At 39.7% G+C, this 17,518-nt stretch overlaps 2 protein-coding genes across 2 annotated transcripts; one reads left to right on the forward strand and one right to left on the reverse strand.

Annotated features, from left to right (window-relative positions):
- Window positions 1-1,838: 1,838 nt before the first annotated feature.
- rpl23 (ribosomal protein L23) lies at window positions 1,839-6,804 on the forward strand. The gene is made up of 5 exons (XM_042392952.1): window positions 1,839-1,937; window positions 3,706-3,789; window positions 4,490-4,618; window positions 5,400-5,513; window positions 6,675-6,804. The coding sequence occupies exons 1-5, from the start codon at window positions 1,925-1,927 to the stop codon at window positions 6,755-6,757; spliced, it is 423 nt and encodes a 140-aa protein (XP_042248886.1). The 5' UTR covers window positions 1,839-1,924; the 3' UTR covers window positions 6,758-6,804.
- Window positions 6,805-9,842: 3,038 nt separating this feature from the next.
- si:dkey-283b1.7 (von Willebrand factor C domain-containing protein 2-like) lies at window positions 9,843-17,347 on the reverse strand. Its single transcript, XM_042392973.1, has 3 exons — window positions 16,708-17,347; window positions 13,916-14,045; window positions 9,843-10,820 (listed from the first exon to the last, which is right to left on the reverse strand). Exons 1-3 carry the CDS (start codon window positions 17,089-17,091, stop codon window positions 10,579-10,581), a joined length of 756 nt encoding a protein of 251 aa, XP_042248907.1. The 5' UTR covers window positions 17,092-17,347; the 3' UTR covers window positions 9,843-10,578.
- Between the last annotated feature and the right edge of the window lie 171 nt (window positions 17,348-17,518).

Consider the following 17,518-nt stretch of genomic DNA (forward strand, 5'->3'; position numbering starts at 1 on the left):
TTTAAATAAATCATGAAACTACTAACCGAAATGTAAAATAAAACTTCTTGTGGAAAAAAACATTTTGTTTTCCCACCAAATACAAGTTACACATGCAATATGTCCCTGCTCGTAAATTTTAAGGATATATGTTATTACTTTTTCTGATTATTGTATTTGTATGCTTGTCTTTAAAAACTGTAGTTGATTTGGCTTGTACTCATTTTTAAGGTCTGCTAAATACTTACCAGTTTGTTTTATTGGTTTTTGACATTAACTATAATGCTTTGAATTAAATCTACAAATATTGGCACCTTCAAAAGTCCCACTTCATAGTCTTGGTTAAGTTTGGACTATCCTCCATCGCTTGTCAAGATATTTTAGAGATATTTGTAGAGTATGAAATTATTATTCCTCTTATGTAGACATTGAACACATCCCAGACTATATCAGGAGTTGGTTTTTCTCTATAATAAAATTGTTGCAATCACATTTGAACTTGACACAATAACACAAGCTATGTGAATGTTGTGAGCCAGAATATATTTCCATATTATGTGTGTATATACTGTATATTTATGTGTAGTATTTATCAGTATCTGCAACTCTAAACTGGAAAAGGAGAGTCTGCAGGAACAGTGTGATTTGCTGCTACCTGGTGGTTGATTCAGTCTCTGTAAGCTCACTGGTGACTGACCGGTTTTATATGGAAGGCAAAACCCACCAAGATAGAATAATTCAGTGTAGAATCACTATTTCACCTTCTTTTTTTTAGTGTTTGTTTATGTCTATATCTCTCCTAGAAGAAAGACTCTTTCCCACATTTAACGGGTCAACCTCTGTGTAAAACAGGCTTTTTAAGGTATCCGGATTGGTAAGTATGTCCCTGTGAGGTGTCCATCAGGACATGGGAGTGAGATGTTTCCTCATTTATTTATTCAGGAAGGTTGTAGGATCCAGTTATAGTTGTACAATCAGTAATCCTGTATTTTTAGATTGAGTTGGCATATGGGTTTGAATGTAATAAACATATTTAGGATATAGATGAATATGTGTAAGTTACAAACAATACTTAGAACTAATAATAGAACTATATGCCATGCAACAAATTGTTCACTACAAGAAAAAATGTATAGGCTACTAATCATAAAGTAATGGTCAACTTAACAACTGATAATACTAGGAATTACACATATGATTAGAATAATATCAATCATATATAAATGAGGAAATAGATAAGTGACAGGAGGCTAAAGCTTACCTCAACTATAACAACTATACTGACAAAAACATACAATTATGGCACGGTTATGTAGAGGCTGTAACTGTGGTTTAACACTGAATTATGTTCTATTATATTATCTATTTAACATGACAGTACTATTTAGAAATAAGGCTACATTTATTATTGAACACGTTGGTGGCAGAAAAACGGACACTTAACGTGATACTTACTTGGTCAATAACAGATAAAACATTCATACACTGGAAATGGATTATAAACTAATAAACATATTTCCATGTATTTGTGTAGGACAGAAGTTGTATTGCCAGCTGCTGAAAAGGTTTAAGCACAAAGTAAAAAGATATTATTGCCACTATTACTTTGACTGAATACCTACACTCAAAATCAGTCTTGTGAATTTGTATATAAATATAAATTGTATATAAATAAAAATTGTATGTAAATCTGTGAATATGCTATTGGTATTGATTTGCTTATTTCGTAAAGCCATATAGAGACCAAAAATTATGATTCTCGTAATATCATTAATCCCATAAATATTCTGCATAAGGATAATGTAACAAATAAAGTAAATTCTAATGTGATATTTCCAACAGTCAGTGAACGCAACACACCTCCGTGCCATGACCCGGATGACGTTATGTTCAACTTTATATCCCACAATCCCTCTCTCCGCCTCCCTCTTTCCCTGCTGCAGCAATGTCTAAGAGAGGTACGAGACCCGGCTTGTTGAATCCACATTCATCTGCTGCTTTTTACGCCACAACAGATCTTACAATGTTGCTTTTGTGTAATAAGACAGAGAAGACAACTTTAATATGTGATTAGTTTTCAATTAGCGAAAACAGTTTATTATTTTTGCGCGATAGCATTTTCAGTGCTAGATGGCGGAAGCCATGTTTCGCTGTCAACGACGTGTAGACATACAGCACGGAAAGAAAGAGATCGAAAACCAGAACTTGCTGTTCGCTGTTGATTTGAAGCTGTTTTTTTCTGATAATTGGCTTAATGTTACACCTGCTTATGAACTCAAATGAAAGCTACTGCGCTGTAAACCTTCACAGTAAGGTGAAATTAGCTGTAGCAGGCTAATGCTATCTCTAACGTGACGCTAGAGAGCCGGCGGGCACAGGTTAGTTTGTATTAGCAGTGCAAAAAACTTAATATATTCTGACATTGATGGGGTAAATTAACTTGTGAATGAACGAGAGTTTAGAAAATTCTTTTAATAAATGTTGGCGTTAGCACTCACTAAAACACAATTGTATTAAAGTTTTTCACTCAGCTCTCCAGTTTCTTGAGGCCTGATGATAGTTCGTCAAAATGCAGACTTCAGTTTTGTGGACAGTAACGTTAATACATGTACCTTTTTTAAAAAATATTTATGAGAGCGATGCCAACTGACAAATTGACAGTCTATTATGTTGTCGAAGAAACGGTTTTGAAGAAAGATCTTGTTAATTTGCAAGCTCTTGTGTCCTAATTCGTTGACCTGGTAATGTTTTTACTAAAGATAGATGCTCTGGAAGTTTGTAAACCAGTATGCATTAAAATCGCCGAGATATCCATCAGTAGCTATTGCTAATAGGTGTTTGTGCTTGGCAAAGGTGGTGTGATGCACTACCAAAAATATGCTGTAAATATATGATCAGCTTAACAAGGCAGTAACTTAACAAGGATTTCTGGTGTCTGTTTTTGGAAAAGAAATAATAATGTTAGCTAATATAAGGGAAGGGAGTAAAAGAGTTTGAAGTAGAATGTTAGATCTGGTGTTGGTACTTTTCTATAAGTACATAAGATTATTTGTATTTCCTTCTGACATGTTATTAGATTTGTTTAGTCATAGTACGGATAGAGATTGTAGGAGCGCATTTCCCCCTTCCAAAAGCACTTGCTTTGTCTGCTCAGTGGCTGGGTGAGTTGTCGTAGAAGGGAATATTAAGCTCATCACTGTGGGTGAGATGGCAGCAACCAACTGTAGCTGACCAATCTCAATCAGTGATGAGACACCTCAAACGGTTTTGAAGAAAGATCTTGTTAATTTGCCAGCCCTTGTGTCCTAATTCGTTGACCTGGTAATGTTTTTACTAAAGATAGATGCTCTGGAAGTTTGTAAACCAGTATGCATTAAAATCGCCGAGATATCCATCAGTAGCTATTGCTAATAGGTGTTTGTGCTTGGCAAAGGTGGTGTGATGCACTACCAAAAATATGCTGTAAATATATGATCAGCTTAACAAGGCAGTAACTTAACGAGGATTTCTGGTGTCTGTTTTTGGAAAAGAAATAATAATGTTAGCTAATATAAGGGAAGGGAGTAAAAGAGTTTGAACTAGAATGTTAGATCTGGTGTTGGTACTTTTCTATAAGTACATAAGATTATTTGCATTTCCTTCTGACACGTGTTATTAGATTTGATGTCTTGGAAGTAGTGCATGCAGAATTGATGCTTATAAATGTTTGTTCCTGTCTTCTTCCAGGACGTGGTGGTTCGTCTGGAGCCAAGTTCCGCATCTCACTGGGTCTCCCAGTGGGAGCGGTCATCAACTGCGCTGACAACACAGGTATGCTCAAACTAACCCCCTGTCCAGCATTGCTCAAACGTTTTGAAATTGTACAAAATTTAAATATTCTGTAAACACCTAAGTATGGAGGCACATGTTCTATAGTTTCTTACACACTACATCTCACCTGTTGTGATGTTCTTAAGAGTAAAACTTACAGGACGCGTTGTGTGTAGAAACTATTAGTTTTGATAATATTGGTAAAAGGACAGATTTTGGACCCCTGTAATAGCCTGATGTAAAGCTGAAGCTTATATTGTATAGACATCATGTTCTGGTAAATTTGCAGTAATAGTTGTGTTGATACTTCATAAACAACCTTATCGTTATGGCTTTGGTTAATGCTGACACATTGTATGGTTTGATTCTGGCAAACCTTTTCTCAGTGCTCTCCCCCTTCCAAAAGCACTTGCTTTGTCTGCTCAGTGGCTGGGTGAGTTGTCGTAGAAGGGAATATTGAGCTCATCACTGTGGGTGAGATGGCAGCGACCAACTGTAGCTGACTAATCTCAATCAGTGATGAGACAAGCTGACAAAAGTGCAGCATCCTGTCATTTCTGAATGGAAGCATGAATACTACAACGTTCTTAGGTTGCTCTTGTTCCAGTGTACTGTTGGACCGTACCTTCTCCCATGCGGTCTTGGTTGGTTGTTTTTTTTTTTTTGTTTTCTCATTTTGTCATTTCCCTCTGTCCTTCAGGTGCCAAGAACCTGTACATCATCTCTGTGAAAGGCATCAAGGGACGTCTGAACCGTCTTCCTGCTGCAGGAGTAGGTGACATGGTCATGGCAACAGTCAAGAAAGGCAAGCCAGAGCTCAGGAAGAAGGGTGAGTGGAAGAAAGTTGTTAAGCAATTTACTGTAGTATTAAGAGTTAAGAGGTTTGGTAGTTTAACTGTTACAGATGAACTATTGTGTGCTTGTGGAGGATAATGCGATAGGCTGCATTGGCATTGAAAGTTAAAAAAAAAAAATATTTTAATTAGCAAATCATGAAATTTTTTATAGCTGTATGTGGAAACATTTGAAAAGTCTACCTGCTGTAAGAGGAAAAAAATCTGCCCAAACAGTTAACGAATGTTATTTCTAAGCAAGCTAAGCACATGTCTCTGCTTTTGAGTCAAGGTAATTTTTGCTCATCTCTGCCTATGGTGAAGTGTTGAATATTCAGTTTAGCCTCTCATGTCAAAGTTTTCCAGGTGTCTGTTTGCAACAAGCATCAGTGACACTGTAACAGATACATTTCACTGTTGGAAACTGTCCACATGGTATTTGGGCAATGAAAAGAAAAGATCTGAAATGAGCATTGAAATCAGTCACTAGTTGTAAAATTTTCAGCAGTGATATTTAGAGAATGTCTTTTGTTTTATCCCTATATGAGCAGAGTGTGAGGAAGACTGGAAGCACAGGCTCTCATTTACAGCTTTTGATTAGAACACTGAACTACTCACTGCAACACACATTGCTAGTAATACTGGTAGAAGTAGAGATTTTGGATGTTAGCATAAAATGTGACCTCAGACCTTTGTTGCAGTAATCATGTCTCAACACTGGTCACATCAGAGCTGTATTCTCCAGCACTAAATTAACCACGTTCCTTCTCTCCACAGTGCATCCTGCGGTGGTGATACGGCAGCGGAAGTCGTATCGGCGAAAAGACGGCGTGTTTCTCTACTTTGAAGACAACGCGGGTGTCATAGTAAACAATAAAGGAGAAATGAAAGGTGGGTTTGTTTGGATGCTACTCTGAGCTCATCTGTCAGACTCACTGACAGCAGGGTCAGGTGTTGCTTGCCCCTGCTGCCGCCAGGCCTAACAACTTTCCTGGCAGAAACCCTGAGTAATGTTACTTGCATGTATCTGATAAGTCATGTTTGTTGTATGTCACCTTCTTGGGGTTGTTCTTTACCCTTCTGAAATGATCCCACACTTTGGATTTCCTGCCCGACATAGTAACTAACTAATAAGTATCTAATAATAGCAGAGACCAGACCTGTAAATGTCAGTCTCTCTTTGAGTGACTGTTGCCACTTTTAAAAAATTAAATGAAATTAAAAGCCCTCTAGTGTTTAATATGTGGTCCAGCCAGTAGGTTTTGACCTAATTTTGACGAGGCACAGCTTCTGAATGGAGTCCCCCCCCCCCTTCCTGCGACCAACCAACCAATGAAAACTTGGTCGACTAAGACTCTTCTTGTCAATTTACGTGAGGTTGACTATTAGGGGGCAGCCCTAGAAATAGATTGTGGTGGTAAAGTTGCTGTTTGATGATTCTTCCTGCCTCAGTAGCAATGTTGTTGTAATCTTGATTTGTTGAGTCGGATCCAAAATTTAGTGTCTTTTTATGAAGCTGCCTCTGTTTATTTTCCAGCAGGAAATGTACATCTCTGCAGTTACAAACTTATTGCTTTGTTTAGTCATAGTACGGATAGAGATTGTAGGAGCGCATTTCCCCCTTCCAAAAGCACTTGCTTTGTCTGCTCAGTGGCTGGGTGAGTTGTCGTAGAAGGGAATATTAAGCTCATCACTGTGGGTGAGATGGCAGCGACCAACTGTAGTTGACCAATCTCAATCAGTGATGAGACACCTCTAACCTGCTCAATACAAGCAAATTCTTTGAAGTCAATAGAATGTCAGCATGTTCCTGCTCTTACTGTTATTGTATGTCATGTATTGTCTTTATTAGTGCATTGATTCGCTACAGAACAGTTTCCAGAGGGTCTACTAAAGATGTGCAGCTGTACCCAAAAACAAAATTGTACATTACTCATTGTTTCAAGTGGATCAATAACCCACCCCCCCTTTTAAAATGGTTGTATAAATATGAGGCATGCAGTGCTGGCACTGAAATAACCGCTTTCCTTCCTTCCTTCTTTGTATCTGCAGGTTCAGCCATCACAGGCCCAGTGGCTAAAGAGTGTGCTGACCTTTGGCCCAGGATTGCCTCCAACGCTGGCAGCATAGCCTGACGTGGACCCTGCACCTCTGTTTGTTTTCAATAAAAACTGTTAATTGAGCTGCACGTCTTGGTGTTTTCAGTTAAACTTTACGTAGAGGATAGTGTTTTTGAGGGAATTTAGTTTATAGGGTTGAAACATGAGCTACTCTTAGTATTCTGTGATAACTGTTTTGGGAATATTTGTGAGCCTTAATTCCATGAAGTAATAGATATTTGGACAAAGGATTTTGTTTGTAGGTTCTCAAATTGGGTTTTACAATTAAAAGAGCTACTTTAAAGGATGGGATCATATTTTTTTTTAAGTCTGTAAAAACTGTTAGATGCCTATATGAACACTGAAACAGGTTTTGTATGCTTTAATCATTCTTACTGTCCACGGCCATTATAATTTCCTAATGCACTGATGTGACATGGAAGAAAAGCCAGTCCTCACTGTGCAAAAGCTAATATGAGGCTTCAACAGTCTTGGATTGACAAAATCAAGTAGATCCTTTCAGGATGAAATTCATTTTTTGTGGCTCTCTGAACTGTGTTAACTTGTTAATCTGCATTGGGGGAACAGTAGCACAGAGGGGATTTAGAGCTGGTGTGCCAGTTTGACAGGACTATACTCAGCCTGCTGAAGCCTCATTAACTTCAACTAAATATAAATTCTACATGACTTGTTACAGTGAACATACTATATTGTAAGAAATCATTTCCAAAAATGGACATACATGTTGTAGTCAGCCATAAAATCGCTTTCTGAACAGTTTGATTAATACTGTAATGTAACATGAAGTAGCAAATGCTCTATTTTAGATGCATGTTGTAAATGCACTTCCTCAGACTTACCACCAGAGGGTGTATTGAAACCTTACGAGTTGTACAGGCTTTATTTCACAATACTGACCTCTGTACAGTTCTCACACAGTAACTGAAGTAATTTACAGATGATATACATAACAACACAACATACATTTTAGAGGGAAAGCATTCAGACCACAATAAGAAACCACAGGGAAAAATGAGTTGCACACATAAACCAGAGGACCATTGATACCGGCCTGTAGAGCTTTTGAACCTGATTTAAGCTGACTGGAACTCTTCCCTAATCAGCAATATACAAGAAGTGTCTCCATTGTTAAGAGGAAGGGAGCCAAGAGCACAGAAAATACAGAGATGATGTTTGAATGGGGAAATTGGGTGCTAATTTGATGGATTTGTTAGCTACAAAAGGTCTGGTTTTCAGCTCTTTAATATGAGTTTTCTGAAGAACAGGAGACAATGAAGTTCCAAGGAAGCCAAATCATCAGTGATCACTTTGTAGGATCATTGCTCAAGAGAAAAAAGCCACATTATTTAGTATGTCACCAGTCACAAATTGAAACTAGCAGGATTGAGATACATTATCTGGCATGCACTCTAAGGTTACATACGTATAGCATACCATCTGCTACTCCAGGTACTGAGTGAATCATCCAGTTTTCTGCTTACCGAGTCATTCTTATCATTGAGTGTGTGTGTGTGTGTGTGGTCTACTTGAACTTCCCTGGCTTCTCTCTGCTTACAGACGGAAACCAGCAGGGCCATGGAGAGCACCCAGGCCACCACCTGCACCCAGCACTTGTTTCCACTCTGACACGTATATCACATATACATTCATTTCACACACCTCCCTAACCCAGACCTCACATAGATAGTGGGACTGTAGCACAAAGAAGAGCATCCTGTACTCTATCGTTGTGGCCATCTGCAGGAAGGGATAAACTGAGAGAATAAATTAAGCATTGGTGTAATGGCAATGTCAGCCTGTTGGTTGGTCTGCCACTTTGGTCCAGACTGAAATATCTCAACAATTTGTGGATGGATTGCCATTAAGTTTTTATGCAAACATTCATGGTTCCCAGGCACTGAATCAAATGACTTTGATGATCCCGGACTTTTCCTCTAGTGCCTCTACGAGGTTGACATTTGTGCGGTGGTAGTAAGTACATTTTCTCAAGTACTTCAGTACAATTTTGAGGAACTTGTACTTTACTTGTACTTGTACTTATACTACTAGTATATTTTTATTTGATACTACTTTATACTTCCACTCCACTACATTTCAGAGGGAAATATTGTACTTTCTACTTCACTACATTTATTTGACAGCTATAGTTATGTTTCAGATGAAGATTTGACACAATGGATAATATAACAAGCTTTTCAATACAACACATTGTTTAAGATGAAACCAGTGGTTTCCAACCTTTTTGGCTTTTGACGTCTTACAAAAACCAGTGTGTAGTCGGGGTCACATTTCACATGTCTATGAGTTGTTAACAGCTCCACCAAATTTTTCCCTCTAAACTTCTCACATGGTTTCATTTCAATAAATGTTCAAATGATCTAATATTTCAGCAAAATCAAAGATTAGTGAAAAATTCCCAAAACTGAAAACAGATTTGTGTATCAGAACTTTGTTTTTTCTTCTATCCTCTCCCATTAATCATCTCACGACCCCTCAGATTTATCTGGTGTTGCTTTGGAGGGGCCCGACCCCTAGGTTGGGAACCACTGGACTAAACTAGCTAACTGTATATAAAGTAGTTGAAACTAGCTCCACCTCCAGCAGCTACAACAGTAACATGCTGCTCTAACACTGATGCTTCAGTATTAATAATCTAATGATGTCATATATAATAATATATCAGTCAGAGGGACCAAACCACTACTTTTACTGGAATACTTTACATACATCAATCTCATAATATTTATTACGAGTATTTTTACTCATAATAATGTATTTTCTATTATGAGTATTTTTATACTGCTGTATTGGTACTTTTACTTACGTAAAGGAAATACTTCTTCCACAACTGTATTTGTGGTTTTCAGTCAAATATCTCAACAACTACTGGACACCATGAAATTTGATTTTGAGACATTTATGTTCACCTGAGGATGAATTGTAATAACTGTGGTGATCCCTCACTTTTCAACTAGTGCCAATATTGGTTCAGTATTTTAATTTGTCCAAGGTTAAGTTGTTAGCATGCTAACAATTGCTAATTTGCACCAAACACAAAGTACAACTGAGGCTGATGGGAATGCCATTAGTTTTGCAGGTATTTGATCATAAATGACGATTTAAAAATTTGACCTGATGCTGGCACTAGATGAAAAGTGACGGTGTTGCTAAAGTTATTACTAGTTATTATTAGTTCATCCTGATGGGGACATGAGTGTCTGTACCAAAATTCATGACAACCCATCCAACAGTTGTCAACATGTAACTAAAAAACAAAAATGTAAACCTACTGGTGGCACTAGGGGAAAAGTCAAGGGATCATCAAAGTCAGTAGACTTAATCCTCTCTTGATCATGAATATGTGTACAAACATTCATGGCAATCCATCCAACAGGTGTTTAGATATTTCAGTCTGGACCAGTGGTGCACCGACAGACTGACACTGCCATCATTACAGCCATCATGCTAGTGTGGCTACAAATGATAGCCAGGAACCTGAACCTACAATAAAACTGAAAATATTAAGAATCCATAAAAAAATAACAAGTGTCTGAAGGTGTCTGAAGTATTTTTTTCCCTAAGGGTGTTGCCAGTTTCACCCAACAGTTCCTTCTTAACCTTGACCCCAACTGCAGATTATCAGTTTGACCTCCACATTTGTTTTACACAGACCTCCACTGAAATATTCTCAATGGTTGTGTAAAACCTAAATGTGCAGTTTGAGTAATGGTATTGAAGCCCAGTTTATCTCTCCTGATACTAATAGATACAGTTAGAGTTTGTTTGTACCTGTAGAGCAGCTCTGCCATCTATAAGACATTTATTTAACGAAAACTTCACGGTATCACATCCAGTCTGGGAATAAATGCCCTCCCCCCTCTCCCCCTGGTGTCCTCATCCCCAGGGGTATCGGTGCGGGCGCTGGGTGTCGTGCTGGGCTGGGGGCGTTGCTCGCAGGTAGCCTGGGGGTGGGTGTGCCACGTCCCGTCCCGGTAGGTGCAGTAGCATACTGTCCGCTCATCCATGTTCACACGCTCCCCGGCTGGGATAATCCTGTTCCCAGCAAAGCAGTTGGGACCTAGAGGGACAGGAAAGATAGAGCAGGGTAAGTTGCTTACACAAATATCATTTTTTGCTGAGTAGTAAAAGTGTTTACCGCTTGTTTCTGCTGCCCCCAAGTGGCCAAAAAAACCAAACGCATGCAGCTTTAAACAACTTTCCTCAACTACCGCTAATCTGATGCAGAACAAAGTCTTCAATTGTGGTTCATGTCCACTCTAAAATATCCTCATATGTGTGTTTGATATTAATAGAGGTGGATGTCAAAATACATGCAACATGTAGAAGCTACAAATAACAACTCTTATATGAGGTGAAATGAAACTGTCTCTTCCCAAAACAATCCTTCCTGCAGAAGCTATTTCTCTTTCCCTTCAACATGTGTTTGTAATATATAACTTGATATTTTCAATAAAGCTGTTATATGCAGTTTGGACTGGACGTATACCATGTAGGCAAAAATGTAAACGAGCCTGTCTTTGATATCATTTGCATCCCTCACTGGCAGATGGGGGTTCCTTTATTTGGCAGCTACCTGTGAAACAATTACCAACGCCAGTCAGCGGGAGGACAGGAAGTACAGTTCATCTGATGCCAGATCCAACTGTGTTCCATAAAACACAGCTAAGATGAGGGAATTTGGCAGCAGTGAGGAAAAAAAACTAAAAAAACAATGACGCAACAGAGCGACTCAATAGTACTGCTGCATCCCACCAAACCATCTGTCCGACTGCCTGTCCAGCAGAGGAAAAGTAAAAATAGAAACTACAACTTAACTGCAACTGCCATAAAGTAGCAAGGCGACTAGAACGCAGATAGCATGTTCATGCGGTGGTAATAATCGATTTAATAATGCTTTTGTTTGTTTAGCTGCTTTGGTTTAACATTTTATTCCTCAAAAAAGCAAGATATAAGACAAGTAATATTATTATCCCTGTTGCTATTCCTGTCTGACACAAACACGCACACACACACACACAAATCCCACCGATATTAGAAAGGGACTTTAAGTGGCAATGAAAGCATGCATGACATAACAGGGATGGTTCTATAAGCTGCAGGGTGTGTGAGGTGACATAACCAGCGCTGCTTCTGAAAGCTACAGGGCGAACACACACACTGTCACAACAACAGCTTGCCAATGATGCGTCTAACACACACACAGAGGCCATGGGCTTAAGTGTGTGTGTTTATGTGTGTGTGAGCCAGTGAGATGGGATATTACAGCACATGTGGTTGCGCTCCTGCTATGAGCTGTCTGTAGCAGCACAGAGGGGAGCGGATGATTCGTTCACATGGATGAAACAAGTGCCAGTTAAGAGGCTGAAAGTGGTTAACTGTTGATTCAGACAACCAGATTTTGACCTGAGCCATATGCCATGTATGGAAGGTAAAATAAGACTGCATGTTGGAGCCCATCATTTATAAACCAAAACGGTTTGCCTGTGCTGCCCTACACAGCCAGAGAGCAGTAACTGAGGCAGTGATATTGAGAATATAAGGGTTTTATGTTTTCAGGCTTGACAGCTTCTAACGCCTTCATGTTATGCATAGTCATTTTCAGCCTATTTATTAGGCTGATTATTTTACCCCCAAAATGACAGCCTCTCAACCAATATAATACCTAAAACATGCAGATACCTCACTCTGCTTTCAGGTAATCTTCATGGAATGTAATATGAAAATGTAGTATCTACCAATAAAATGTGGTCTTTCAGTTTTTGCTCTTTTTTGTCCATTTTAATTAGTTTGTTTCAGAAAATTAAAATTTATTTTGATCATTAAAAGTCAATTGCTTATAGAAAACAAATGCTTTTACCTTTTGCTAGGTGTCCATCTGTCATCACTACAATAAATAATAACTGAATCAACGTGAGTGAAAGTCAGTTCGTCAGAAAAGATAACAGCTAGGCAAAAATCAATAATTAAATTTAGTTTTAGCTTTATCTAAGGGTAGCACAGCTATCTCACCAGCTAGCTTTCACTACATTAGCACTCTTGGCTATAAGTACATTTCCATCCTCCTGTTTTTATGCTCATTTTAAATTTGCATATAAAAAGATCTGAGTGGAAATGCTAGAAATATTTAAATAAGTAGAAATATCAAAAAAAAGTAAAGCTTGTCTTAGGTGGAAAAGTTGATGTGTTGCTAAAAAGAAAATGGAAACAGACTTAGCAAAGAAATCACATTCGAGTGACGTTAGGTGTTTACCTAACGTCACTCAAGCTGCTGCTCCACCGAAGAGATGAAAAATAACAGCAGACAATCAGATTGTGCTACGTTTGGATGGAAACTAGACTTATGTGACATCTGCGGAATAATACACATTTGTTGCCATATGTGAGTTTCTGGCAGCAGGACAGTGTATACACTCAATTGTTTTATTTACATTATGTCTTCTGATACTGAAGGGATTTTAATGTGTGGAGGTGATATAATATTAAAGGGTAAGTTCACCTAAATTACCAAAAGATATATTTTACTACTGACCCATAGTGCTACCTAGTGCATGCAGATAGTTTTAGGTTTATGTGCTTAGATTTAAACTTAAGTGAATGAATTACATTTGTGATGCTCAAAGACTAGAACAATGACTCAGCAAACAACAACACAGCAACAACTTTTTCTTTTTTCCAAAATCAACGTTGCAGGATAATCCATAGACCTCACTGTGAGCAATTTTCCTTGAAACTACCTTCTACCAAAGAAATAGTCTTTATGGTAATAGTTGACGCTGAGGCCTTTAGTTCAAACTGGTTTATCCTCTTGTTAGCATGAATGTGCAAAATTGACACTGAGAGTGGTGCTATAACTGACTGCTGACTGTCTAAAATGGAAAGGGTTCATCCTCTGGAAGCACATGTACTTTTAGTAACTTTCATCACAATATATCTACAATTTCAATTGCCTCTGTAGAATCTTTGGCTTGAAAGTGGCAATAAAGGAAAATTCAGAGGGTTACCCATAATATTAGTGATGCTCAAGGAGCCATGTATATCCGAAGCACATTTCTTGGACATCCTGAGATTGGTTTTATAGGTACCGGCCATGGACCAAAGAGCTGGACTGAGAGAAAGAAAGCTCTTGGATTGTAACACAGCAATGAGTCTTACCAGCCTTACAGACGGGGCAGCAGTGGTTGGGTTCGTAGGTGGGGTTGACACAGTGAGGGGCAGGGCAATCTGAAATGGTGCAATACACCTCTCTGTTGGCCTCACAGCGACATCGCTCACACCTTGACAACTGAAATACAGAGTTTGAATTTAAGTTCAATTCAATTCAATTGTATTTATATAGCTCCAAATCACAACAAAAGTCATCCAAGGGCACTTTTCAAATAAAGCCAGTCTAGACCGTACTCTTTAATTTACAGAGACCCAACGATTCCCCCATGAGCAAGCACTTGGTGACAGCGGTAAGGAAAAACTCCCCTTTAACGGGTAGAAACCTCAAGCAGAACCCGGCTTTAGGCGGGCGGCCATCTGCTTTGACCGGTTGGGTTGAAAGAGAAAGAGAAAGGGGGAGGGAGGGGGGACAGAGAAGTAGAACAACAACAGCAACAACAACAACATCAACAGATACATGACTGGCAACAACAAACAGCAGTAGCGGCAGGAGAAGGACATCCCCACGGCCACGGGCCAAAGCCTGTTCACTGAGGTTTCCTGCGGATGAGAAAGCACAAAGAACTCCGGGGAAGAAGTCAAGTTAGTAACATGCATTAATGGTAAATGAATACATACAGATGGAGAGGAGGAGGAGGAGAGAGGAGCTCAGTGCATCAATGGAAGTCCCCCGGCAGTCTAGGCCTATAGCAGCATAACCAAAGGCTGGTCCAAGTCAAGCTTGGTCAGCCCTAACTCTAAGCTTTATCAAAAAGGAAACTTTTAAGCCTAATCTTAAATGTAGAGAGGGAGTCTGGAAGATGGTTCTGTGACATATAGGATATTTATGTGTATCTGCCCACTCAATTGTGACATTATTTTATGCATATGATATTGATTTTGTATCTTTACAGATACCATACAGATACCCCCATTCAATTTAAGGCATAACTGATTTGAGAAAAGGCACAAGAGCAAATCTGGGTGTATAAATGGTTGGTTTGCACTGCGTTCTTCAGTTGGCAGTTACACCTAGTAAAGAGTAAAGCTACTGAAGACCAGCAAAATCACAGTTTGTTTTCATTTATTCTTTCAGAATAAAACCATCCCTCTTTTTCTAAAAAATATGTTCATCCTGAGTCCAGTGTGATTCGTGGGTGCAACAGTTCCACAGGAGAGGAGCCTGATAGCTGAAGGCTCTGCCTCCCATTCAACTTTTGGAGACTGCAGGAACCACAAGTAAGCCTGCATTCTGGGAGTGCAGTGTTAGGGTACTAGGGTACTATGACCTCTTTAAGATATGATGGTGCCTGACCATTAAGAGCTTTGTAGGTAAGGAGAAGGATTTTAAATTCAATTCTAGATTTTACTGGAAGCCAACACATGCAAGCCACCGCCACTCAGCGACGCTAAAGAGAGTGGCCAGACTGAACCAAACAGTGAAACAAAAACAAGGAGCTGAAAGATGCTAAAAAGCTCTGAGCTGAGGAGAGAAAAAACTGCAAAGTTGGGTCATAATTCTCTGTGGTTTCTTCACTACAAGAAACCCCTCTCACATTATACAGTGAAAGTTTTACAATTACACAGTCATTTTTTCAATTGTTAATATAAAAATATTTATTAGTGCAGCTTTAAACTCTGTATTGAGAAACAATTATAGTAACTATTATAAATGCTGGGTTATTCAGACAAAAGGGACAACTACCCTGGGACCCCACCTTTACAAATAAACCTGAATGTATCACACGTTTAACCATTTAATGATATATCAGCAACACATTATTTGACATGTAATACATTTCACAGGCTATAGACGAGGCCCCGTCCTAACACACCACACCCTGTGACCTGTCTCATAGAGGTTCTCTGTCAAAATCTGGCTTTGAGACCTTTATTATTTTTAGGCGATATTATGCATATGGTGCCACAAACCACACACACAACTAACTCACACAGAAAATCTTGGTTCAGGTATATTAGTCCAGCATAGGAGCACTGGTTTAAAATTATAGTCAAAATTTAATGAAGCTGCGTGTGTAGTCTGCTGTATGCACACCACTTGACGGGTACTTGAAGGTGACAAAGTATGTACGGAGTGGGAAAGGGGAAGCCTTTGGGTTAATCCAGCAATTATAATATACACGATTCTATTCTTTTTCCCAGCTAATTTGGACATAATGATAATCTTACATGAGTTTAATGGCTGAATACAAGATGTCTCCTACTTCAGTGAAAAGTCCCTTCTTGAACCTGAGGTTTCAAATTTACACTTGCGAAAGTTGGGTACTGGACCACAATTACTGCAATACATGTATTGCACTTAAAAGATTTAAAGTGAGCACACAGAAACTTTCCTCCTTCAGCAGATGAATGTGAAAACAAACTCTGCACATACATCATTCTGCACAGTGAAGCTCAAACATCACAGTGAAGCAACAATAAGCAAAACACATTTTGGACTGGAGGATGGCTTTAAGTTTACCTGTGAATATTACAGAAATATAGTCCTGTCATGCAGACAAGCTAAATAAAAAAAAAGATCATTATGTACAGTGGATCAAATAAGCTCACTGACTAGCACTTGTAGAATAGCAACAAGTGCTGTTGAATACTTGAATAGCAAATTTACTCGTGTAAATTCCCGAAAAGCACTAATATTCTCATACTTCTGATATCACAGATGGGTGACGTGCGATAACGCAACAGGAGCCTCATGAAATCAGTCTGAAGCTGTGTGGAGCTTGTGGATGGGTGGAGGGAGGGAGGCAGGGAGGGGGTGTAGAAGTTTGGATCATTCTCACCCTGAACTCCTCTAGGAGTCGGTACGTTTTGCCCCTGTAGACACAGACCCTGGACATAGCCTCGCACACCGGACAGCATGCCTTATACCTGATCCGCGTGCACTGGGGATGGATGCGGCGACACTTGGGTCGGACGCACACTGGACCGTCCACGGTGCAAGTGCACGGACAAGCCGTGCGGCTCGGGTAATAGACCTCTCCGATGCCGTAAACAAAACCGTGGTCGTCGATGCACCACTTCCCCCGGTAGTCGCCAAACTCGTAGTCCAAGTCGGTTTTGGTAGAGTACTCCGCCGCCACCGCGAGCTCCGCGACGCGCCGCGGACCGTGCAGCAGCAGCAGCGCGGCGAGGAGGCAGCTGAGCGCGCGGTGCCGGTGGCTCATGGTGAATAGGTTAGTTTACAGGTTAGGTTACGCTCACCGACATAGACACCGACACTGACCATCTGTCTGCTGCTGCGCCGCTGCGCTCCGGTGAGCTTTTCCTCCCGCCGTCAGGGGCGCCGGACGGTGACGCCGATGCGTGCGCGTCAATCCGGAATGTCGCCGAAACGCAGCTCAGGAGTTCATTGATCCCCACATGACCTCAGCCAGGTGTCACCCATAGTGTCTGCTTTTAGTCTGTCCAATGAAAACCATGTATCTCCAAAATGTCAACTTTGCACGAGCTCAGAACAGACTTTGCTTTGTTCAGTGGTGGAAATTAACTACATCTACTCAACCTGAGTACACATTCTTGTGAGTGTTAACATTTCATGCCACTTTATACTTCTACTCTACATTTCAGGGGGAAATGTACTTCTTACTATTT

Source organism: Thunnus maccoyii, chromosome 18, assembly GCF_910596095.1.
Source record: "Thunnus maccoyii chromosome 18, fThuMac1.1, whole genome shotgun sequence".
Lineage (NCBI taxonomy): Eukaryota > Metazoa > Chordata > Actinopteri > Scombriformes > Scombridae > Thunnus > Thunnus maccoyii.

Coding starts and splice junctions, on each gene's coding strand:
- si:dkey-283b1.7 (XM_042392973.1), bottom strand. CDS start 17,091: ATGAGCCACCGGCACCGCGCGCTCAGCTGCCTCCTCGCCGCGCTGCTG. Junction 14,046..16,707: donor GACTCCTAGAGGAGTTCAGG/GTGAGAATGATC, acceptor TCTGTATTTCAG/TTGTCAAGGTGTGAGCGATG. Junction 10,821..13,915: donor CTGCCCCGTCTGTAAGGCTG/GTAAGACTCATT, acceptor CTGTCCCTCTAG/GTCCCAACTGCTTTGCTGGG.
- rpl23 (XM_042392952.1), top strand. Junction 3,790..4,489: donor CAACTGCGCTGACAACACAG/GTATGCTCAAAC, acceptor TCTGTCCTTCAG/GTGCCAAGAACCTGTACATC. Junction 4,619..5,399: donor GCCAGAGCTCAGGAAGAAGG/GTGAGTGGAAGA, acceptor TTCTCTCCACAG/TGCATCCTGCGGTGGTGATA.